Below are 25,462 nucleotides of genomic sequence, written 5' to 3'. Positions count from 1 at the left end.
TCCTGTGGGAAGATGCCATTAAAATGTCCCCATTTTCTACCATTCTTACGGTGCCTTCACGGGCTGTAGGATATTTGCAATTTAAAAAGGTGGCCTCAAGTATGGGACGTCACGACCGTGAAAGGAGTCTCTGAAAGGGCTTTTATTGTACTGAAAAATATAAATGTCTTTAGTAAAGGGTACAAATATTGGATTTTCAAATGTTTTGTTCAACAGTTTGTGCACAGGAAATTCAACGTCCCCGTTTAAGACATCCGTATCTCAGATGAATCCAGCTTTCTGTGAACAGAACCTCTAGTTTCTATGCACGTTAGACACACTTTAGGTTTCCTGCTTGAAGAGTCATAAAACGGGGGTTTTTACGAGCAGCAGTTGAAGGCGGCATGATGCTGCGCGTAATGGATTTCCCCAGCGCTGCCGCTTATCGGGGACCAGGAGCCGCTGCTGCAGCAGTCTGACACATTAAGTCTGCTCCTCCACTTGATGCCGGTGACCTTGGCCGTCGGTGATCGCGCCTTTCCTGACTCCGGCTGGGCTCTCCGCTCCTCTCCTCTCTCCCATGGCATCATCTGACGGGCTGGACGAGGACTGCGTTTTGCAGCGGGGAAGATCACAGAGTGACCCCAGCAGCATCACCGAGATCCGCTTGGGTGAAGCTCACGGACCAGGTAAGAGGAGATGATTGAGGGTGGGGGGGTACACGCTTGTCGGACATCTGACATCTATATGCTCATCAGCTGGTCCATGCGCGGCGTCAGGGGTACGCATGCACCCCATTCCCTGTGCGCTTGTGTGCAGCACAGCTGAGGTTGTGTTAAAAAAAAACGTGCTTCTCTTATTCCCCTCATGTGCTCACCGCCTTGGCTGTGAGCTGTGGGCCTTCTGCGTGAAATTACCCCAATTAGGATGTTATTTACGGTGACACGATGAATCAGAGGGATTTATGTAATGCAACACGTACTGGATGAGACGTTTCCAGCTGGTGTCGTACAAGTCTCCACTGAGGACTGTTACTGTTACAACCTTATATTCATTTGATTTATTCCAGTGATGGCACGTGATGCCGGTAACCATTGGTAACCATCGGTCAGCCCCTTACTGCCCATTGCCCTTTAACTCCTCTGAAGATGATTGCATCAGTCCGTAATAAAGACACCAGGTACACATGAGTGCCCTCTGTGTGTTTCTGTGCATGTGTGGGCAAAATAAGTTCGCACCATTAGAAGATAGACTGTGCGTCTCGCCATCACACTGCAGTATGTTGAGCTGAAGAGGCTGATGCTGGTTGTGTATTTGGCTGTTTCCATGGTGATCCAAATGGCAGCAGGCAGCCTTGCTCTAACTGGGAGCCGACATGGCGTTTGTCTGTCCGCTCCACTCCACTGGTCTTTTTCCCCCCCACCCTTTTCTCCCTCCCCCAGTACGCAGCAATTCAGAGTGAAATGCCACTTGTGACTGTGAATTGTGTTTATTTGTGAGGCGGCATTTACATTTCTGCTGGGAATCACTGGGCAGGCCTGCACTGTATCTCAGTGGTTACGTAAAATACAGTTTTGAATGTGAATGATACAACATAAAGCCATTGTGAATCACTTATTGTAACTTGCACACAGCCCTTGGGGATGTGGTTTCCCAGCCGTGTGCTGTAGATCCAGCTGTAGATCAGGTGATGAACAGAGAAGTTGAAACTGTGCTGTTGTATGGGCCAAAAAAAAGGGCTTCAGGTATGAAATCATACGGACCTGAGTGGGTGTTCCAGCAGCTCTAATATACACAACGTATTATTGCAAACATACGCACTACACAACATCAGACTCCGTCACAGCGGTCGGCTATCTTTAGATATGAAGGCCACGGCAAACGCTGCAGAAAGGAGCTTCAAGTCCTCTTGCCAGCGGGAGATACTGTGTTGTTCATGCCCTCGGTTTTCCAGCGCCTGACACGTTGCTGTGGTTGTTATGGTTACGTAACAGCGTTGGTGTATGTGCAACTGGGAGACAGCACTGGCAGGATTGTCCTGTGATACTCCGTTCGCTGTCGCTTTAAACTTCACGTCCAATATCTCTCAGATCTCCCCTTGAAGAGCGTTGGATACAGAACGCATGCAAAGCTTGACGTTTCAAGCGCAGCATCGGGCTGGAGGGGGCTCACATAATGCAGCAAGTGAAAAAAAAAACGACAGCACCCCCCCTGCACACCTCCTCCTCGATGCTTGGTGTTAACCCTTTTGCAGCCCTGGCACCTCTAATGTGTCTCTGATCATGATACTTGAAGAAGAACTGTATCAAATGTCTTCATATTCCACTGTGATACTTTGGCAATGATCTGTTTCACCGGAGTCAACAGGCAGAACAGAACCGCGCAGCGTGGAATTAAATCTCTGTACATGGAGGTGCTGGAGATGGTTTAGTAGGGGGACTGTGAGAAGAGGCCACCTCGTTCCGCACAGACATCACTAGCTCTGTTTCAGATGAGCAGAACAGTAAACGCATGCAACACAATGTAGCCCAAAGGTAGAACTCGTGCTGGTGCTGCATTCGGATTTTAGCATATGTTGCAGCTAGCCGAATATATTCATTAATTTTCTAAAATAAATTGAGTCCGTTCAGCTTCTACAGTCTCCTGACAGTGTGACTTTGGAATTATAAGCTTAGTGGATTTATCCAAATTCATTTATTGTCACTGTGAAAAGGGTGACAGGTCCCGATGAACCCAAAGAGAATCATCGCCCAGTTCTGCTGTTCCTACCAGCTCTGCTTTAAGTTTCCCGTCTTTTGACTTTGCAGTTTGCAGCTTCATTGTGCCAAGTCTCTTCACCTGGACCAAGGGGCCTTTTAGTCAACTGATAAACCTGCAGTGCTCCACCTGCCCAATGGGTGGCGGTGGAGACCAAAGCAGGGCTACAAAATGTAATAAGGCCTGAACTCATGTCATGTCTGACTGGTGTTGCTCTTTTTCTACCCAAATATTGGATCGTTGGGTCATGATATTCCTATTGTTTTGTTGCATGGTCTTCATAAAGCTACACAAATTTAAAGTACAAAATAATGCAAAACATCATTGTCAGCAATTTTTAGAAAATGAGGGCAGACAGACATATGCAAACTGGCTAACGGGAACTTATTTCTAACCTTAAAACATAAGCTTATATCGTCTACCTTTGTTTTCCATATACATTAACTATTCATGGATGTTTTTTCCTGCTTGATGAGGCTTCTACAATAATGTACTGAGGTTGACTGACATCCTGAAGTTGGCCTCATTCTCAGCTCCGTATTTAAGCCCATGTGGATGTTCTGATCTGACGTGCAGCTCTAGTATCCAGAGCTTCCTCCTGGGACAAAGCCGCCCACCACCCTCTGACCACCAACCCCCGGCCTCAGTTTAGTCCTCACATTCACCATCGCTTCACCGACACCAGTTTGTCTCGTTCCGTGGTTTGAACTGGGTTTGAATGAAGACAAAGTCAAACTTGGCTCCTGGCAGCTCGCCCCACACCTTCATGTTCAGCGCACAGCTGAAGATGAGACACTGTGAGTAGCGTTCATAGCTGGAGGTAGAGAAACAATAAAGCAGTGTCACCTTCACTATGCTCAGCTGCCTCTGTGGAAATGTCGGTTGCACGACATTAAAGCAACATTTCACAAAAAATCCGTAGTTTGTCAGAAATCCTTGTCCTGGACTTAAGTTACCCTACATTCTAGTCTGCTTTTTTTTTTTGTCTGCACTAAAAGAGTCTGTGAAAGCACTGAGACATTGACATGAGTGTCATCGTAACTCAAACAGGCCTCTAACTGCAGACTGTGGAGCTCAGGTCTAGGATCCAATCATATGATCAGGATTCTCAGGCATCGTGTCAGTTCGTTTCTGCTAAATCAGTTTAACTATATTTCACTTACGATGTTGCTGCTCTGTGACCTGTGCATAAACAAGACTCAAAGAAGAAGAGAATAGATGCAGTATATTAGCTCCAGTTTCACAGTAATGACATAGTGTTTCCATCTGACTGACACCATGTGCAGCACCATGTGTTTCTTAACAGTGGAAAGCTGGTCTGGCCAAACCTGACAGGCCGATCAGATAGTTCGGTCAGGCTTTATCTGGTGATGGATGGGAGAGAAACTGCCATCACACGAGAGAACTGTTGTGCAAGCGGACAGCACACAGCAAAATAACTTTAGTTAGTAAACTGTCAGTAAGTCAAGAAGCGTTGAACTAGGTCAGCTGGACTTGTAGGATTTCTAGAAGACCTTTCGCCACTTCAAGAAATCCTACAAGTCCAGCTGACCTTACTCAACGCTTTTTGGATTACCATGACCTGGATGACTGAGAACCTTCACAGACATATACTGTCAGTATTTATGCAGGCCATGGACCGCACAAAAATATGGACAATGCATGTCCACTGCCTTGCATTTACCAAACTGATGCTGCTTTCCTGGGAATACAAGTGGCGCCATCTTGCGGGTTTAGAGTCTGGTCAGTACTCGCATTTTCCTTTAATTAATACTACACTCTGACCTACCTGCATCCTTGGAAAAAATACTTATAGGCGCCATGTTTGCTACATCAGAGGTTAGATTCTACAGTGTAACCCTATGGGGCGGATGTGCTATGTTGAAATAAATGTCTTATTTTCACTATTAACAGGCCTATAAATGTTGTTGCCAACGACTGTCAATATGTAAAAGGTCCTCACTTAAATATCCCAGCGTCTACTTACTTTAAATATCTTAAATATGAGCCTGTAAAATGCTTTGTAGCCCAATCACCTCATCAGTCATGGAGCTGTGTTTACCTTCTCCTCAGCCTCTGTGTTCATCCATCAGCGTTAAAAGGTTGAAATTACTCAACTTAATTATAAAAACTCAGAAATAGTGAAATTAAACTAATCTTACTGTTATTGAGTATTGTCATTATAGCATTAGAACGCTTGCCATAATAACTTAGTAGTAACTGAGGGAAAGTTACGTGGGAAAAAATAATATGTTGTGTCACATAACTTGAGATTAAGTGTGATTGACTGCAGATAAAACTAATGGTGAGTGCAGGCTGTGACATCACAAGGACAAACAATTGCATGCGATTTTATGTCCATGATGAAATCAAAATGGATTGCTACCACACTGGTGATCTGATAAGAAATTAATCTAGTCATGCAACTTTAGTTCAATAAGGCTGTTTTTGTTTGCATTCAACAAACTAAAAGAAGACAAACAGTTTGAATGGAAGAATTTATTTGCATGGGTTGTAAAGAATTAACTACAAAGTTTCCCACTAAAAATCAATATGATATATCATTCATACAGGACTTCAAGATTTAAACATTTTGAATATTTTAGGTCTTTTGGTTAAAAAGCCACGGAAGCGACGCACCTCATCCCCCGGATGAGATGAAGAGATGTAAGCGGCCCCCTCTTGAAAACGCAAAGCAGACATGAGAAAAGAGAACGTTTGAAAGGCGCCTGAAGAACTTACAAAGTGGGAATGATCCTGAAGTGGGTTCAAGAGCAGTTGAAAAGTGAAACGGTCAGTGAATCTGCCACAAGAGGGCTCTACTTGGCCGACGGCAAGATGTTGCATAAATGAGGTGAGCTGTCACTGTCACTGCAAGTCCTGCACTGCAGTCACAGGATCTCTCACAAAGAATAGGGACAAAGGGTTTGTCCAAGGTCGTGCTGCTTGCAGAGCGAGACAGAACAAAGACTCGGGATTACTCAGCAATACGCTGCAAGATTTACCATAACTTTGAATTAGTCCTGAAGTGAGAGGAGCTTTAAATGAATACCTACTTTGCGTTAAGTCAAGCCCTCAGATGGACAGACAGTGAGGGATGCTTGTGTTACAGTGAGCTTTGAAATCTTTAGAAATTCAATCTGAAGTTGTTAAAACTAAAAACTCAACATAGAAAATTAAACTTTGCTTAACTTCACATCCCCCTGTGAGTATTTCTGGAGCTGATGCACGTACTCAGATTTAATTTTTGGATCTCATGTCTGTTTAAAAAGTGTAAAGTCAATGAGAAGTGAATGAGGAGCTAGCGTGGAGAGCATGGTCATGATTAATGTGAAGCATTTGCACAGAAGTGATATGACTGCACCTCGGACTATAAATGAAAATGTTGTTTTGCTGAGACAGTAATAGGTTGTTCTGTGAGTGAATTTTACCCTTGAGTCTTTGGTGCAGCATTGATTTTTTTTTTTTTTTTTTTAGTATTAGTTGGCCAAGAGTCAGCGGTAAGATGCCCAATTCAAAAGCACTTTTTCTTTTTTTGCCAACTCATCTCTCATGCCACTATGCAGAGACGTCGCTGGGTCCCACTGTCCACTGGGCCCTGGGGAGCAGCGCAGCGGCCAGGACAAAAACATGACGTCACCCTCGGCCAAAGTGATGAGAGGACATAACCGCCATTATGTGGAGGACTCACATAATGTAGATGCATGTTAGAAATGCTAACATCCTCGCTACAGCCCTAATTTGATGGTTAGGTCTGAATAATAAAAGCTGCATGTGTGTATCTCTGTCTGAGGTTTGAGGCTCAATGTTGCACTAGATGCTACTGGCTTAAAATGCTAGAAACTGACTGAACTGCTGCTATTGATGAATTACATTGTATGTAAATGGCATTAAGTACTTAGCTTTGGTAGCATCCTTTTTGTTGTCCAGGCTGTTGTAAGTCTGAATGTTATCGGAGAGCAAAAACAAGTCAGTCAAATACTGTTTGAACTGTGATCCATCACTGAGATGGACAGATTGTAGTTCTGGTATTTAAGTACTAAATCCAATTGTTTGCATTTTATTTATTTTTTTGTGCTCCAAAGTATATAAGTATATACAAAAAACTAAATCTATTTGCTTTATATCAATATTAGCTGAAGTAAGTTTTATCATTAAAGCATTTGGATTAGTACTGGTGCTCTCGGGTAGAACTGTTTGGATTATTTTGATGGTAAGAAAGGATTTCAGAGCTGGGTGATAATTAATCTGATCCATCATATCCACAGTCCATTTCACATTACTCTAAGTGGTGACTTCCCGGCTTGAAACACAGATCTTTAAATGACTAGCTCTAAAAGAGGGTTATGTCAAAATGGCAAATAATAAATACAGCAGAAATAATGATGGTGCAGAAAATAGTTCCCTTGAGCTCTTGAGCTACTTTTCAGGAGAATTTTTGCATATTTTATGACAGGGCATAGACTGTGCATAAATATGGACATATTTACAAATTGGGGCTCATTTCCCGGAGATATTAGCGACGCCATCTTCTGAGTTTGGAGCGAGAGTCTGATGCACAGTCCAAGAGTGGAGCTATGGATATGATTTACCAGATATAGGATCAAGTAACTAACTAAAACAAAACTTATCAGACACTCCAGCATCCATTCTTATATTAACTACCTGAAATTACAGGAACCGTCCTTGAATAAAATTAATTTGACATGTATTTTAGTGTTTAAGTTTGGCCCATCCACATATATTCATAAGTTGCACCTTATGATCTATACTGCAGCCAGTCACCAGGGGGAGCTATACTTGCTTTGGCTTCACTTTCCTTCTTTTTCCATCTTTATACAGTATGTTGTTCTGCTGACACGGCACAACTTGCAGTTGAGAACCCACAGCTCTCTTTTGCCACTCTTCAAAATGCACTTATTGATTTAAAACTGGTACTCAAAGCAAGCAAAACAAAGTTCGTGCTTTTTCTCCAGAGCGAGAGGCATTGATTTTAACAGCCTCCTCCTGTCAACACTGAATGGTTGCTATATTCAGAGAGTCACCGAGTATAAATATCTTGGTGTCTGGCTTGATGAGTCATTTACTTTTAAACATCACTTTGAAAATCTTACCACAAAACTCAGGCAAAAACTTGGACTTTTATACAGTTTCCCCTTTGACTATCTCCAAAATATACTAACGATTGACACCGTCATTACTCCTGGACATTTTAAGACATTGCTCTCAAACCACCTCACCTCAGTGTGCACCTGCTTCACGGAGAACTGAGTACTGTTTACTGTTTAGTACTTAGTTTAATTTAGTATTTCTATGTTGTTGTACCCCAGCATCATCGCAAATGATGCAAACCTCAATGATTTTCGAGACTTAAATAAATAATAATTATAATAATATGTGGCAGGGCTTAAAGTCATGAGGGGAATGGCTGATTGGAGTAACAGATGGGTGTCGTCGTTGGTTGCTGGCCGTCTGCCAAGCAGTCATCCATAACCCCCGTCCACCTCAGCTCCACCTCTTTGCCCCTTTTTAATAAGGTTGGTGTTAGGAGACAGTCGGCCATTTCTAAGGTAACGCCGAGCTACAAAACACCTCTTCAGGAATCCTAAAGGTGACGGCACGAGAGGGTTTCGTCCGTCTTTATATGCTGTCAATGAACTGCTCGTCCCACTGTGAATGGATAAAGATTGACTCCAGCTGCTTAAAAAGCGGGAAATCAGATTAAGCAACATCTGACTCTGCGGAATAGATTTTTCTTTAATTCACTGCTTATTCCCTGGTGTTATTGTGAATGTGAAGCCAACTTTTAAGCGACTTTCACAGATAAAAGCTTCAAATGAACAGTGATACGCTTTGATTTGAGCATCTTTTTAAATACGGCTAATAGTCTGATGCTAAGCTAGTTAACGTTGTGCAATGAAGCCATCTGATATCATGGGACATTCAACATTAACATCAAAGCTAATTATTTTTTTCCTTCAGATGACAGGGAAAAATAATATAACCTGACAGTCTTGATCTCCACGTTTAGACTTGATTGAGAGGCAGCACCAGCAGAAACATTCATACTACAGCCCCCTTCCCTCCCATCCCCTTCCCTCCCCCCCCACCGCACACATACATTACTGTCTCCCCTCCCCCACCAGCAACACAATCTGAGATCTGAACCACAACAGCAACAAGGATGCATCACGTATATTGGAACTTCCGAACGCTCGTCTGTTGCGTTCACGTCCTTAAACGTACTAGAAAAATGAAAAGCAGAGTGAGGGTGAAGCTTGTGGCTTCGGTTTATTGCTCTGCATCCCACCCATGGCCGGTTTAGGGGTTTCTGTCCCAGCGGAGCTTTGCTTTTATGATTCACTGTGCTTTCTTTGTCCATGATTTGTAAACTACTTGATGCCGCCATGCACTTAAGTAGACGTTGTTCTGCATGTGCGCCCTCTTGTTGGCTCACATCCCGGTGATGTATGTGCACATGCAATAAAATTCTTAATTTTAAGAAAGAAATACAGTGGATGTGAAGCAGAAGCAGAGTTCTGCCCAGCGACTGCAGCAGGCGTGTTGGGGGGGGGGCTACTTGACTTAAGCTGTCAGCCATTTACACATAATGTATCTTTTATGAATGTTTCATGTCCTGACCTAATTCTTTTCACAGACGGGTAAGAGCAATATGTTGCACACGAGAACACAGCAGAGCATCCAGCTGATCCTTCTGACATCCTCATCCCACAACAAGGGGGTGGAAGAGGAGGCCGAATGGAAACAGAGCTGCGATATGATCACTTGGATGCCCGAGGAAGTCAAGAACGAAAGGCTGTGGACCACCGCGGCAGAGCTATTTTCAGACGTTTGTTTTTTTACGAAATCGACGCGGCATCTCACGGAGATGGAGAAAAGAAACAGCCAAGCGGGGGCTTTATCGCAGAAAGAGATACTTTGCTCCCTCCGCCAGATGTAATTAAAGCAAACGCTTAAGCCCAAAGTAGGAAGGAAGGGAGAGACTGATCACTCTGACAGACTTGACTGTCTCAGCACTGTTAAACAAGGAGGAGGAGGAGGAGGAGGGGGGGGGTTTGGAGGGGGGGTAGTAGCTGCAGCTGCAAAAAGCTGTCTCCAGAATCTGGGTGCTAGACTTGAGGCCAAAAAAATAAACGTTACAGCCACTAATCAGCACCAAAAGGATGTTCTGGTGTGACTCGAGCTTAGCCCCATGAGCCAGCATGTCCCACAACACAGACACATGACACTGGTCTAAACCACAGGTGTCAAACATACAGCTGGGGGGCCAAAAGCAGTCCGCCACAGGGTCAACTCTGGGCCGCAGCACGAATTTGCAAAGTGTGAAAATGACATAGAAGATAGCAGTTTCTGTTATCTCTCATTTTTCCACTATGTTAGAAAGAGAAGTGAACTGACCCAGGACGTTTTTTGAAGGTTTATTAAGCATAAACATTATAATTTACTCGTTCTTTTTTTGTGCTAAAACTTATAGGTGGAAAAAATTGGCGTTGTCATTACTTATAGGTTATTATGCTATCGTGTGATTGGTTCTGGAGCTACTCTAGGTCGGTCGCACCCGCTACAGGGCCCTTGCTAGCTAGTGGTTAATTTTTCATGTTGTGGAGCCATGCTTCCAATTCAAAGAGCCTCGTCTCCAATGCTACAAATAAAGTACATTTATTACACGTACCATTACCGTTTAAGGAGACAGAGGAGTAACTAACCACGACAGGATTCGCAGGAGAGAGAAGGAGAGGCAGAGGGATACAGAGTAGCCGTAGCTAACCGCTAAACAGACCAAAGATGAGTAAGTGACACTGAGATGTAAGATTCATAAAGAGTTGAGTGAAATGTATGTAAGAATTCACCACTGTACACAGAACATTTTCACGATGAAGATAAAACAGTCTGCAAACATCAACAACACATGGTGCAGAAACAGGAAGTGACGCAATATGCATGCGTGATGGATGTCAGATAGAAATCAGAAATCAGATCCTTCCAGGGCTCTGGTATGATCCTGGTGTTAAACAGGTTTTGCAGTCTTATTCCAGCACGTAGCTAACCATTTCAGTGGCAGAGGAAGACCCTGCCTCACCATATGATTCATCACATCGTAATCATTTGGTTACCCTGTAAGATTGTTGGTTAGACGAAATGTAAAGACAACAACTCAGGACTCAGGTTCCTGGGAAGTCATTAGATCCCGTCAGGCCCAGGCAGCACCCAGAGTCCGACCTAAGAATCCTGGTCTCCTCCCAACCTTGAAACATCCCCTTCAGAGGAATCCCAGAGACTATTTTGTTTGCAGCTCACGCACTCTACGCAGTCGAAAGCAGCGTCTTCCCCTCTGCTACAGTAGCCCCATCCGTCACTGTGACATTGCACTGGCTCTGAGGCTGCACAGGCTGTGGCTGTACCTGATGAATGATTCAGCAGATTTAAGGGGGATTCATTCTGGACTGAAACAGCAGCAGGGCTTTAGGAAACCTGAAATTTATGCTTTAAACCTGGCAGCACCGCCTCAACGCAAATCCTGCGTCGGAGTTAAATATCAAAGACGTCACAGTCAGTCTCCCACTTACTGCCTGTGGAGGAGCTTTGAGCCTGATGTGATATCTCGCTTCGAATTTCTGCTTTAATGCTCTTTTGAAGCAGTAAATGTTGTTTCTTGAGGCACATGTTTAAATAACAGGACGTGTTTATATAAAATGTCTTGCTGGCTGCTCCTTGTTACAACAATTGTGAATTTCACAGGAACATTGCTAGCATGCTGCTAATAATCAGATTTATAGGCCAATCAGGTTAAAATACTTTTGATTCAGAGCGGACTGCGCCAATCCGGCTTAACAGGAAAATATTGGCGCCCAGCAACCACTTAGATGTTTGACCAGATATGTCTGGCTGTAATAGAGGCATTCATTCTAATCCTGTATGTTGGTAAACATCAGGTGGCGTGATGAGTTTCCTGCGAAGGACGGGAACATGGCGGTAGCAAAACAGAACTTTTTTGTTGGAGACCTTTGAAAAGTTAATGAACCGCTCACTCGCAAAAGGCTTGAAACAACAAGCTGTTCACACAAGCGTTGATCGGTTTTACATTTAACACAGAGGACCTCCATATAGATTGACAACTTAAATACTTTTAATATGAATCTTCCAAGCTAAAGGTTTGATTATATTAACCCTCTGACATGCTGTCAGGCTGTCGATAGCTGCCCTCCGATTCATTGTGGTTAAATTCTGAAGCATGGAAGTTTTCCCATCCCTGAAAACGATGACTGATTTGCAGTTGATGCTTCCAATCAATTGCAAAGTGCTTTGGTGCAAATTGCTCCACAAATGGACACTCCATAACTGCAGTTGAGCAGTTATACTGCTGATGCATGTTTCTCCACTTTCCATCATCTCCCCAGTGGCTGCGCAACACTTAAGCGCTTCCCTCACACGCACGGATTCAAATCCCCACACATGCTAGAGTATAGCCGGGGAAAGTGCAAAACCAACAATGACCACAGCTCAGGAGCTGTAAATGTGTAGTTTTTTGGTTGTTCATTCAGTAAGATAAGACATTTGCTAATATTACCTGTGTTTTCCCTGAAGCATGGTCAGGACAAATGGAGAAGCAATTATCTGAGAAGTGTATCACAACTTTGCCCCGTAGTTGTCAGCAACTGTCAATTTGCAGCCACGTCGGCAGCAAATGGGTTTAAAACCTCTGGGAGATGACGTAGGTGTCCACAGTGCCCCCTGTCTCCAATATAAAAGCACTGAAATTCAGACATCCATGCCAATTAGCTACTGTGCACAACAACATGCTCTAAACTGACACACCAAAGTGGGAAGCAGCAATCATTAAAAACATCTGTTGTTGCAATTGATGCCACCTCAAAGCCAGACACATAGCTACTGAAAGTCTCCAATCAAAGAAGTCGTAACTTCCTAAAGTTTTCGTACTTTAATTGTAAAGCTGTTGAAAGGCAAAATATAGCAAACGTGCTACGTTTCTGTTATAACATATTTATCACCATGTTTTCTTCTTGTACAGCAGAGTCAACTACAAAACGTTGCTGCTAGTGTAATACCATTGTGATATTCCCGAAATGCCCAACTCATATGGCAATTTTTGGTCAAAAGGTGGCAGTGCGGTACTCAAAAAACTTTTTTCCGATAGACTAAGGGAAAAAATTAGACGTCATGACGGCTCCTCTGAAGTGAAGCCAAAGCAAGTAGAGCTCCCCCTGGTGTCTGGCTGCAGTACAGGTCATAAGCTCCACCTCCTCCATGTTAGTGAGTGGGGCCAAACTAAAACACATCAAAGTACTCCTCAAATGCATTTTTTTCAAGGATTGTTTCTGTCATTTTAGGCAGTTATTCACAGTTTCGCTTTAGTTTAGTTTTGTTTTAGTTATTCGACTGTAATGTTACTCCACTCACAGACTGTTTCTGTGCAGACTCTGGCTCCAAACTCGCAAGACAGTGGTATCCCAAGGTTATAGGATACCATCGTCTTGGCCAATGGGCTTTTGGACAATGTGAGGAAGTGGAGAAAGCTTTATTCATTATTTCTACAGTCTATGGTTTTCCTGTGATAACGAACGTGATAGCTAACAAAGTGATATTTAGCTAATGTTATTGCTAAAGAATAAAATGTCTATACGGCTACTGCTAAGCTACAGAGGCGGTGCCATGGATAAATTAATGAATTTACTATCCGCTCACATTGTGTGAACACTGCATTGCTGCATTGTTGCTTCACATTCCTTCATCTTCAAGCTCGGGGTCGTGTGTCAGTTCCTTATTAACTGATCAGAATTTGTGCGCACGCTCTTTTGGCTCGCCTTCCATCCGCGGCCATACCGAACGAAAGCCTCGTAAATATTGAATGAGGCCGGTGTTCGCTGAGTAGCCTACATCATTGTTTATACTGTTTGCTTACTGCTTGTGTGTCCCCGAGGACAAATCCAGACACTGACTTTTATCATCTGTGATGAAACGCAGCCCTTCCTGCTGTTAATGTATGAGTGGCCCCCTAGATCAATCTGAAACCACAAAGGCTTTGTTTACACACAACTGATGTTGCATGAATAATTAATCATTGTTCTCTATAGCCAACTTGGAGTTCATAGAAGTAGAGGGCAGAATGTATGTAAAATAGGTCTAACTATGCAGTTTGCATAAATCAGCTTGCGCTTGATGAGGAATTTAAAATGGTGTTTTTGCATTATAACAAATTAATGGTGTCAATCATGACCCCCGGCTTTTCCTTGAGCCCCACCATGATGTTTTCTTCCTTTGCTTTTGGTGGCATGTGTAGAGTTAACATATTTTGACACGCATTCAATGATAGATGTTGTGACTCATCAGAGAATGGACACAGGCCTTTCTGAGGGTGTCCTGTGGGCTGTATGGGTGGGATCATCCCACAGGTAGAGGCCATAGTCAGCACCTAGTGCTGTTTTTGCTAGAAGCTGCAGAGGCTTTTTATACATTCTCCCTCACTATATTTGATGTTTCTGACCATTTTTGCTGACTGTGATTCCTCCTGTCTCTATGGAATGATGCTACCGTGCCTCCCACGGGATAAATGAAGTGTCTACCTACACCGATCAGGCATAACATTACGACCACGGACAAGAGAAGTAAATAAGCTTGTGCCTCATCCATTCTCCGATGAGGCACAATATCAGGAAGGTGGTCATAATGTTATGCCCGGTCGGTGTAGACTGTACTACTATGTTTTGCAGTAGCAGCGGGTGAGTGTGTGCTTGTTCTTCCGCCCTCCTCCTCCCGCCCAGAGGGGCGGGGTCCACATGACGGCGGACACCGACACTGAACCAGCGCTGAGCTGCAGATGTAACCGGGACGAGCTACACTTTCTTCACTTTCTGCTGTCTCCGACGCCGCTTTGTCAGATGCCATTTTTTTGTTTGTTTTTGTTTTTCACACACAACTCTTAGACGGAGGTTTTTCTTAGAGCATTTCTATTTGTGAATAAAAGGGTCGTTGACTCGTGCGTCTCAGCCCGACCGCGAACATATGATGTGAATATTACGGAGGGCTGGAGGAGGACTGGATAGCGGCGTGTCCTGCGGTAAGTAAGTGCTCAAGAAACTGCCTTTAATATAACACTGTTAGTGTAAAGTGTTTTTTTGTTTGTTTATTTGTTTGTTTGCGTGGTCCTGGTGGTGGTTTAATAGTCCTGCGTTAATAGAGACGCGTGACTTCATTCAAGGAGCGAGTTTCTAGTAATGTGTACTTGTTTATTTTTAATTTTAGATGTATCATAAATAGCCTATAATATTTATCTGGGGAAGTTTATAAAAAAATATATTTTTAAATATAAAAAAGTGAGAGTTTTCATTTCCTATGAGCACCAGCCTCAGTGATGTGGATGGTGGATTGTTCCTCTGTGTGTTGGGCTCATTATCTACCTTTGACCTACGCTTCCTTTAAAAAATAATTCTCCTTCATCTTCAGTAAGACATGAAGATGAAGGAATCCTTCATGTTCAGTCAAGCCCCTGCACCTAACCACTTCAATAAATATTTTAACTTGCCTATTAAAAATCCACTCCCCACCACCAACCTTACATTATGCATCATTACAAGCTGGGCCGTGATTGGCTGCAGCTTTCCGTCTCTCTGTGGCAACAACCTTCCCATCCACCCAGCAACTCCCTATTCCTCATGCTGTGGTGAGTCTCTGCCTCTGAGGGCCTCTCCTGCAGCATCCTGCGTGGTAACCGTGGCAACGGCAGCCTGGCCCTGGGTGTGCTTTTCTGCTGCAGCTACTACAAGCTTGACCTGGATTTGTGGCATGCGTGACTTGGGCAAGTGACCCGCTTCTCACATTGTTTGCTGGTCAGCGAGAAGCCGAGACGCCACACGCTGCTTGTTCATGGATCAATAAACCTGCTTACGATCGAGTCTTTATCACAGGTCTGTTAAATTGCATTGAGGCTGATTGAAACAGCTGGAATAAAGCTCTTCTGGACTGAGGATTTGAACATCTTTGCTATTTTGGATTTGGTCGGCTGAACAATTTAGACATGGAGATATTTTTTTAGTTTTTCTTCTCATCTGTCAGTAGTGAGTAGTAAAATGAACGTTTGATGCACCTGTGCTGGAAGCCTGTGAATGTAGAAGCCGCTCTGAAGTTCGTCTGAGTAGTTTTGCACATTTTGGACAACTTGTTGCGACGTCAGCGATCTTGTTTTTCATGTCAAATGATGAGAAAGTCACACATTCGCTCTTGGTTTCGTCCACACACGGGCCAGTTTCCTGCAGCATCCACCCTCACTTGTGGAATCAAATCCTCACTTCATTTTTACTTCTTACTGTGCGACTTAGAGCCTGTAATTCATGTGTATGTGTTTGTGTGTGTGTGTGTGTGTGTGTGTGTGTGTGTGCATAGCTCATTTCTTACGGGATAAATGAGCAGATGCTGTGGATTTAGACGGCGCTGACAGAAAATGAGAGTGTTCATTGAGAGTCGTCCCTGTGCAGCCCACGGCTCAGCTGTGGGCTCCCCGAGGTGTCAGCTTGTTGTCGGAGCCAGACTTGTGTAGGAGGGCCTATTTTCGTCCTTTCTCCAAGGAACCCGGTTTTGTTTCTCTCTCCGTCTCTGCCGCTCGGTGACAGAAGTCGGCTCGGTCGGCCTCTGTCTGTCTGTCCGTCGGTGTGATCCCTCCTCTACAGCTTAGCCTGCAGCTTCGAGATGCCGTAGGACAGGAGTCTTCAATCAGGCCAAGGACCCCAAACTGAGGGAGAGATTAAGTAGGGACCCCCCACCTACTATATGTGTTCTATATTAAACTAGTGCTATTTATAAATATGCATTATTATTAACATTTTGCATTCAATAGTAAGCTATTCAAATAATACACAGCCTCCTGTACACAGTAGGCCCCGCCCCCTGTCACAACTGTGCCAATCACAACGCTGCATAAACAGCTAAATACTAACATACTAAACTATGTTGGATTTTTGTTGTGTGTGTATAAATTTGTGGGGCAAAATTCAATTAAATTGATTTAAAAAATGTCTAATCAACCAAAGATTTTGCGACCCTCCCCCTCCAGTACCTGTGCCCTGTTGAAGACCTATGCTATACAAACCAGCTGAGAGAAGCAGCCATCGATTGGCCTCGTCTGTGGCCAGATATCACATTCACTGCATGAAATAATCCCATTTTTCTTTTTTCTTTTTTTGGTCTAGCGTGGCAGAGACTCTGAAAATAAATCCCTGCATCTGAGGTCACTTCTTCTTTAATCTGCACATTTTATTCCTGTCAGCAATTACCTGCCAACTTACTGAATGCATATACAAAGTAGAAGCGGTTATTGATCAATCAGTGCACTATGCATTCTCCTTTTTGTTTTGTTTTTTTTTAGTCACAGTATCATTAAGGTAATTATTTGCAGCTTCATCCTCCTAAATGATCATACGGTCTAATTACCACCTTTCTTTCAACCTAAACTCCGCATCCAAACAGTCATGAAGAGAGATTTAATGCAGGACTATTATTACTCGCCTGTACTTAATAACTGCCTGGTGAGCATATCTGGGCTTTATTCTGCAGTTGGGAGAAACAAGCGTGTGTGAATGATGTAAAAAGCCGCGTTGCAAAGGCCACCTTCCTTTTAGAAGCAGCCACTCCACGCTTAGAAATTCTTTTCCCAAAAATAACGGCAAATGCACAAAAATAAACAACGAGGACGTGGAGGCTTAGCCGAGCACCGCCGCTAGCTGTCAGTAGCTGCATGTAAGATTTGATGTCAGACGGTTTAGCAGATTCCTGTGTACTTCACTGGGATAAGTATACAGCCTAAAATAGTAAAAAAAAAAAAAAAAAAAAGGCAGAAAGCAGTGAGCAACGCAGGCTGCAGATGGCTGCGCTGACCTCCAAACAGCAGATTTGATTCCTCCTTCCCCTGTGTGTCTTTCAAGGCGCGTTTAAAAAGCCTCCCATTGTCTGCGTGTTTCATGGCCGGGAAGGTCCGGCTGCCCTGAAACCATGTGAGTCACACGCAAACAACGCCATTCTCTGTCTTCTCCCTCCCCGTGCTGCTCCTCAGAAATTAGATTAGAATCAATAAGGCATTTACAAGCAGTGACCCACATTTGCCACTCTCACATGACGATGGGGTGTCAGTAGCGTTCGGTCGGCCGCGTAAGGAGCGAGCGTTGGAGCATTGATTGATGTCACTGAGTGGATCTTTGATTTCTGCAGCTTGTTTTTTTTTAAGTTGCCTGTGTTTCGTGTTGTAGATGTGATGGACCAGCAGAGGGCGCTGCATTCTGGTTGTCTGGTGTCGGGGGTCCGTACACCTCCCGTACGCCGAAACAGCAAGCTGGCAAGTCTGGGACGCATCTTCAAGCCTTGGAAATGGAGGAAAAAGAAAAACGAGAAGCTGAAACCCTCGGCGAGTGAGTGTCGCGTCAGTCACGAGACGACTGAGGGTGTGTTTGTCTCACGTTTGCTTTTCGTTTCCCACCCGGTCGGTGCACTAAGTGGCTTCTTAAACGCTTGTGTTTTTTCAGCGGCGGAGAAAAAGGCAGCTGTGAGACAGAAGAGAGACGACCCCGTCAAGAGGAGCCCGGGGGAGACGGAGACAGGTGCAAAATCAGAGACGCGCTCAGATATCAGCCCGGGCTCGTTACAGTCGACTCGTTCGGCCACATGATGTCCAACGGAAACTGTGCTCTCCGTGTGTTGTGTGCAGAGTCGGATCTTGCTTGCGGGGGCAGTGGTGAGGACCCAGACACCCCGACTCACTCTGATGGGGAGGACAGAGATGACGAGCCTGTGGCACCTCTGGCCAGCACCAACGAAGACCTGGGCAGTGACTTAGAAGCCTCCACAGGTAAAATAAGATGAGATAATTCTTTCATTTATCCCACAGTGATCACAGCACATATGCACCACTGCATTGTTTTTGTATATTGACTCCAGAGTGCATGGAGTATGATGAGAGTTGATTTTATACATTTGCAGGTCTGGAAAGGTATGGAAAATGAAAACTAGTGTATGGAATAATATTCACGTTTCATGAAATTGATCATAAAATATCTAAAAGTAAAAATGGATTGATCTGTTTTTTTTAAGGCACGGTTGAATTGTTTGTGTGAGAGCACACAGTCGCTCTGTAGATGATCATAGATGGATGATTCATGTGCAATTAGAATAAAAAGAATGTGAACTGATTTTATATGAATGAGCTACATTACCCAACGATAATCTTCTGGAAATGATTTGGTGACATAATCACATTTACAGAATAATGAGAACATCTTACCGAGAAGTCTGGAATTTAGGGTCTGGAAAACGTACCCATACTCAAAATTTCAAATGTGTAAGAACCCCGTGACTCCCAACGCTTGACACCTAGCTAGGGCAAGCTTTAAAAAAATCTGTTTTCTGATTCATATTCATCTTAATTTGAAAGATCCGCTATCAAAATCAATAAAATCCCTGCATATTTTTTATTTTTTATATATATATATATTAAATTCATGCCACTTTCTGCATCAATTCATTGAAAATCTCAAGACTGGCTACGTGCTACCAATGTCGAGCTATGCAGTGACACATGACAGACGTGAAACTAGAGGTTTAATGGTGCGTTCTATTTGTCCTCAGAAGTCAGAATCTTCGAGATTTTCAACTGGAACGTCCCCCCGAAGTCAGATTTTCTTCTCAAAAGTCGTAGAATAATCACTAACCCAGAGCTGAGTTACCAAGATGGCCGCCTCGTGTGTAAACAGTAGTTAAAAGCTCCTGTAATGTTCCGTTTATTAGCACTTCTGATTAGTTTGTGTTGTAATAAATCTGGCGCACAGACAGTGTTTTAACACATACATATGTTGAAATGCTGTTACAGTGTAATTTAAGTTTTTCATGTGTTTTATGGGAACCACGAGCCCATGTCGCGCTAACAACGGCTAAAAACAATAGCCTGGTAAAACCAAAACAGTATGAAACACCATCATGGCAAACTGTGATTATTGGTGTATCACAGTCATGGTTTATGTAAATTAAACAATTAAAACTTTTTAATGTTTTTATACATTTCTGGATCGTGTGGTCTTGTAGGTTTCATCACTGTAAATAATTCTGGTAAAAAACTAGTTGGTTCAAGTTACCTGTTGCATTTACAATGTGTGCAACTTAAATAGCCTAAATTTAGTTTAACATTATAGCAATATTAGTTAATATCAAGAATTAAAAAATAATAATAATTTCACTCTGCACTCAAACATGCGATTATTAAATACACCAAGTTTACACCAAACTATATTCAGACAAGGTCATTTAGTTTTACACCGGTAACTCAGGTGTGACGTCATTCCCGGTGCCAAATTTCACCCTCCGAGGTAAATGTAACGCAGCATAAATATTGCGGAAAACGCCACAAATCTCTGGAACCAATGACAGCGTTAGTTTTGAGATTGAATCAAATGAAATTGGGACCTTGTGAATCGGAATCAGATCTAATTGTGGAAATCGGTAGCAATGTATCCCCAAGTAGCGGTAAGAGGTGACGGTTACACTTATTACTTTTTTTTTACGTATTAGCAAGTAATCGAGTCACAGACGTTAAGATTTTAGCGTCTTGCAGCTCACTGTTTTGATTTTACAGCCTGTGACTTTGCTGTTTTGGTTCATTCTCGTTGCTCTTATGTTATTTCCAGCTGATTTAGTGAAGAAGCTCCTGTAGTCGTATATCCGTACCCTGATATAGATACAGATATAGATTAGATTAAAACCAGAGTGGATGATGCTGGTTATGAGTCGGCAGGAAACACAACTCCGAGGCGACTGAAAGGTGAACGACGCTGCCTCGCGTTAGCTGGTCGTGAACACGGGCCACTGTTTGCCAACTATTAACCTAATCAACTCGTGTTGACATGTCAGCATTCACACTTGTTTCCACTACTCACAGGAGGCCGCAAACATCCGCTGGTGGAGGTTTGAAGCGGCTCTAGTCCATGTTTGTATGGAAACAATGTCTATGTGCAGTGTGAAGCAATGAACAGTGAACATATTCACCACAGCTGCGCCGCTCAGCTGGTTTCAGAAAACCTATTTTTATAAACCCACTGTGCGAGTCTTTGGCAGTAAATGACACTGCTTATGTGATTCATTCATTCATTTTCTGTAACTGCTTGTCCTCTGTCGGGGGGCGGTCGATGGACCCTGGACAGGTCTCCAGTCTATCTCAGAGCTGACGTAGAGAGACATATTCATACTCTTTGGACAATATGCAATAAAAAGTAAATAATATGGCTGATGTAAAGGCTGCACACACTAATCAAAAGTACAAATGCTGGCCCATATACTTTTTATCATAATATATGTATGAGACACTTGAATCCACTTTACCATTTCTTAAATGTAGTAAATTCTTTGCCATATTGATTTAGTTTGATCACGTTTTGGCCGATAATATGAGAAATCCTGTTACTAAAATGTGTTTCCTTCCTCGAGCTTCAGCACGTCTCAGTTTGTCCAGCAGGTGGAGACAGAGCCCAGCCGTTGCGTTACCTCTGTCGATGCTTTATTTCAGCGCAAGATGTGACTGAAGATTCAAAGGCAGCGGGAGATCCCAGCCAGAGTGAAGACGGGGGAGATGAAAGCACCTCTCTGAGCGAGCCCAGCGAAGAGGAGACGGCGGGGAAAGTGGAGGCCGACCAGGGCAAACCGGAGGTGACGGCGGCGGCCAAGCCTCAGAGACGTGCGAGCACCCCCCCTCCGCCCAACCTCCCCGTCAAACTGCTCACGAGGCTGGGCAGCTTGGACGGTGAGTTCACCGGACACACCTGTGTCTCACGGTCACGTCCACACCGCGGTGGTGTCTCACTTTGATGGTTCCCCCCCTCCAGGTGCTCCTCCTGTGCCGGTGAAAAAGTCCCCAGCCACCCTACCCAGGAACTTCACACTTCCCAAAGACCCCCACGGCTCTCTGCTGAGGGGCAGGATCTCCACTCCAACTGGGTCCCCTCACCTTGGAGCGCTGCATCCACAGGTGCCCCCCAGCTGCATCATCGAGGAACTGCACCGCGCCCTGGCCACCAAACACAGGCAGGACAGGTCAGTTTTATCAGGAACTGGAACTTTGTGTTGCACATGTTTGTGTGTAGCTAACGAGATATTTGGTAAAAAGCTGAAGAGAGAGATACTTTGCAGCTCCCTCCTCAGTTCATAACTTCACATTGACAGTGAATGTAAATAACTTGGGTCTTATTGAGAGAACCATTGGTCGGGACCTGGGTTTTTATCCATTTGGCCGTTTCTGCTGCGTTTCTACTTCTGCTTCTTTAGGGATTTTTGTCAGTTTCGATGCTAAAGTGCATTTTATTGTGCTGCAGGCTTAAAATGATTCACTGTGTATGCAGTACACAGTAAATCATTTTAAACCAGACCATTTTAAACCAGACCATTCACCATTTATTCGCCAAAATACGACCTGACACAAAAAAAACGAATGTCAGTAAAAGGAATTTGTGACAACCCTTTACATACACGTCATTTGTGTGAAAACTGTAACATTTATTGCAAAAGTCAGTAACCGTTGTAAGTGGTTTAGTCTTCTACTGTACTACTACGCAGACCACAAGAGCAGTGTTGGACAAGTTACTTCAAAAATGTAATGCATTACTTTTTACTGTAAAGTAATTAGTTACATTATAATATTACTGTCTTTTAAAGTTACTTTCACCAAAAATAACCGTAAATATGGATTTTGTGTTGTCAGTAGATCTTATTTCATTCAGTGCAGCTCATTTCCACATCCAGTAGAAGGTGATGTGACATAATGACTAAGCTAAGCTAACGCTAACAACAGTACAATATAATGGAGCAGTTATGGCTCATGGCTCAACACAGATTAGGTTTATTCATATTGAATTCAATATTACTAGAAGCTACTACTGTTAATTGTAACTGAACCCCTAAAGGAAGCTGCACCACGCTACATGTTTCCTTAAATTACTTGTGTTATTTCTTAAGGTACAGAGATCTTTTGGTTCTGAACACTGTAGTTAAGTGAACTTAACTATAATGTTCTTCGTATCCTTTTCTCTGACCAACTTAAAATAATGAGCATACGTCCATCTGGTGAATGTAGAGTCTGACTCTGTCGCTGCAGTTCATCTTCTCCCCCAATCAGCTGTTCTCTACTAACAGGAAGTTAACATCTGCTCAGATATTTTTTCTCCTCTGCTTATCCTGAATTTGTATAAAAACACACAACTTAATTAATTTAATTAATCTTGGGTTTAAGCTCCATTGTAACGCGCATCACTGACATTTGTACCAAGTTAAATATTACAAGTATTTTTTTGTAATGCCTTATATTACCTCGTTACAGCAAAAAGTAACAAATTACAGTAATTGCATTACCTTTGTAACGCGTTACGCATTAAAGATGGAACACATCGAGGAAAGGTTAACTGAGGAGGTTCAGAGATACAAACGTTTGTACGACTCGTGTCGCCCATTGTTGGAAGTGAAGCAGGAAGTAGAAATAAAAATCAACGTAATTGGCAAAAAGACACAGCGCTGACTAGTGTTTGGGTGGAGTTATTACAGAGCGAGCCAGACTGACGAGCTCTAAAAGAGCCTTTAAAGTAGGACTGTTTAACTCTGAGGGAGGGCCTTGGTTGGCCTTATAAGATAAAGCTATTTTTAGCCTCTTCTGTCTCTTTTGAAAGCTACAGGCTGCAGATTACAGCTCTGAGTCAGCAGAGAGCGTCTTTTACACAATGCAGTTACTTCACAAAGATGAATTAAAGTCTGGAGTTAGCTAAAGAGACCTCACAAAGATTTACGTTTTGATGACGCCTTCACTCTTTCTTTACTTCCAGTAATTAAAGCTGGATTCCCTCTCATGGCCACAGCTGTTTACAGTGACTTGTAATGTTGCACATACATGAAATCCCATCTAGACAGTAAGAAGGGGAGAATCTGAGCTGTGCGCAAAAAAAAAAAAATCTTTTTAACCACTTGGCCGACTCTCTGAAACGTACGCCAAAGCCTTCACCAAGGTTGTAATTGACAGGCCCGTGTTGTGACGTGTGATCTCAGTTTCCAGACAAAGGAAGCACGCCCGTCTCCGAAACGCAGGCTGGACGGCCGTCTGTCGCGCACCTCCAGCACAGAGAGGGACGCTGCCGGGGAGTCGGAGAGCAAGAAGGAGTCCGACGAGAACAAGGAGAACTGCCGATTGGACGCATACCTGAGTGACCAGGACAGCTGGAATGAGTCTGTGATCTCTGGTAGGTCTGCTGACATGCGGACATGTGCTGTGATATTTGCTTTGCCATTAGAGTCTGGGCACCGCGTCAGGGGATAACGAAACGTCATAATCTCGGCTGATGTTTGTTTACAGTCGGAGGATGACAGGGAGATTTGCAGCATTGACGAATAGCAGACTCACTGGTGCTAAGTTTCAGCGGCCCGTCAACATCTGCTCCGTTTGGCCTAATTCTTTGGCCATTCATGTGGGTTGCGTAACGGCGCACTGTTAAAATGTCTGGGGGGGACAAACGTTGGAAAGGTGGAGCTGGAGCGCTGCACGCCAGCAACAAAAAGGGTGAAGTGATACCAACATCTGTTAGCTGCAGACGTAGTAATGGGATAGCAACCGAATGAGAAGAGATTTACAAAATGAATGAGTGCACCCCCATCCCATGGCAGTGACACTCCATCCCCAGCAGGATGCAGCCTGACACAGGCAAAAAAAAAATAATAAAATACATGAAGAACAGCACAAGGTGTTGACCTGGACCCTCCCCTCAAAGCCCCCCCACTAACATCATCCTGTTTCCTGACCCCACATGACGACACCCTCATTCTGTTTTGGAGACACAAGGTAGACCTATTATCAGGAAGGTGGTTTTATTGTTGTGGCTGATCGGTGTGTGACATATTGTGTGTTTATTTTAAGAAGGCAAATTTAACTCCCACTTTTAGTGAAAGTCTGTAATGAAAGAACCTCGTCCATTGTTCACATTGTGTGGCAGCTCTTATTGTTGTGATTGTTTCCCCCCATGTCAGTCAAATTACGATCAGCATGACATCACCACATTTAGAGAAAACCCCACACATTGAGGGTTTGTGCCATAAAATGCAGCATTGACCCACTAAAGGATAAGAAGAGAAGGACAATCATTAACCTGTGTAACTAGTGCAGGTTTCAGAACTCAGGCAAAGATGAAGGCATTTGTATAAATAAGATAAAACTACAGACGGTGCTTATTGAGCTTATAAATATTGAATCAAAACTTGTTTGTGTTTATCTTTTTGTTTTATTTTTAATTGTGAACTTGCCTCTGAACATACAGTATGTATTACTTCAACAGGGGAACCGCGACCTCTAGGGGTTCTGCAGAGGTACTGCAGGGGGGGTCGCACAACCTTTGGTTGATTAGACATTTTATATATATATATATATGTGTGTGTGTGTGTGTGTGTGTGTGTGTGTGTGTGTATGTACACACAAATTTAAATTTCTTTAAAAACATATTAACACAAATTCAACATATTTTAGTAAAGGGATAAATGGAGGCAGCAAACATTTATCTTTTAGTCAACACTTCACATAGTCACCAATACAGGAGCTGTATCTTGTATTTTTGGACTATTTGCTATTTTGCATTTATTTCATATTTACTACTACTCATCTCGACTCTATAGATTCTTCTGCCTTATTACCTCC

General features: G+C 43.3%; 1 protein-coding gene across 3 annotated transcripts in view; it reads left to right on the top strand.

The window, feature by feature from the left end:
• Window positions 1–402: 402 nt before the first annotated feature.
• The window catches only part of phactr3b (phosphatase and actin regulator 3b), a 47,904-nt gene continuing 22,844 nt past the window's right edge, over window positions 403–25,462 (top strand). Inside the window, exons 1-7 of one of the 3 annotated variants that reach the window (XM_047583891.1) lie at window positions 403–668; window positions 18,012–18,203; window positions 18,285–18,359; window positions 18,467–18,607; window positions 21,311–21,544; window positions 21,627–21,834; window positions 23,830–24,020. In XM_047583891.1, the coding sequence (XP_047439847.1) occupies window positions 560–668; window positions 18,012–18,203; window positions 18,285–18,359; window positions 18,467–18,607; window positions 21,311–21,544; window positions 21,627–21,834; window positions 23,830–24,020 (1,150 nt within the window). In that variant the 5' untranslated portion in view covers window positions 403–559. Of the gene's footprint in view, window positions 669–14,575; window positions 14,834–18,011; window positions 18,204–18,284; window positions 18,360–18,466; window positions 18,608–21,310; window positions 21,545–21,626; window positions 21,835–23,829; window positions 24,021–25,462 lie in introns of those variants that run through there. The other 2 variants (XM_047583892.1, XM_047583893.1) reach the window with 2 other exon arrangements.

Source organism: Mugil cephalus, chromosome 4 (assembly GCF_022458985.1).
Source record: "Mugil cephalus isolate CIBA_MC_2020 chromosome 4, CIBA_Mcephalus_1.1, whole genome shotgun sequence".
Taxonomy (NCBI): domain Eukaryota; kingdom Metazoa; phylum Chordata; class Actinopteri; order Mugiliformes; family Mugilidae; genus Mugil; species Mugil cephalus.
The sequence above is the reverse complement of the archived record's forward strand: the minus strand, read 5'-3'. Positions and strand labels throughout refer to the sequence as shown.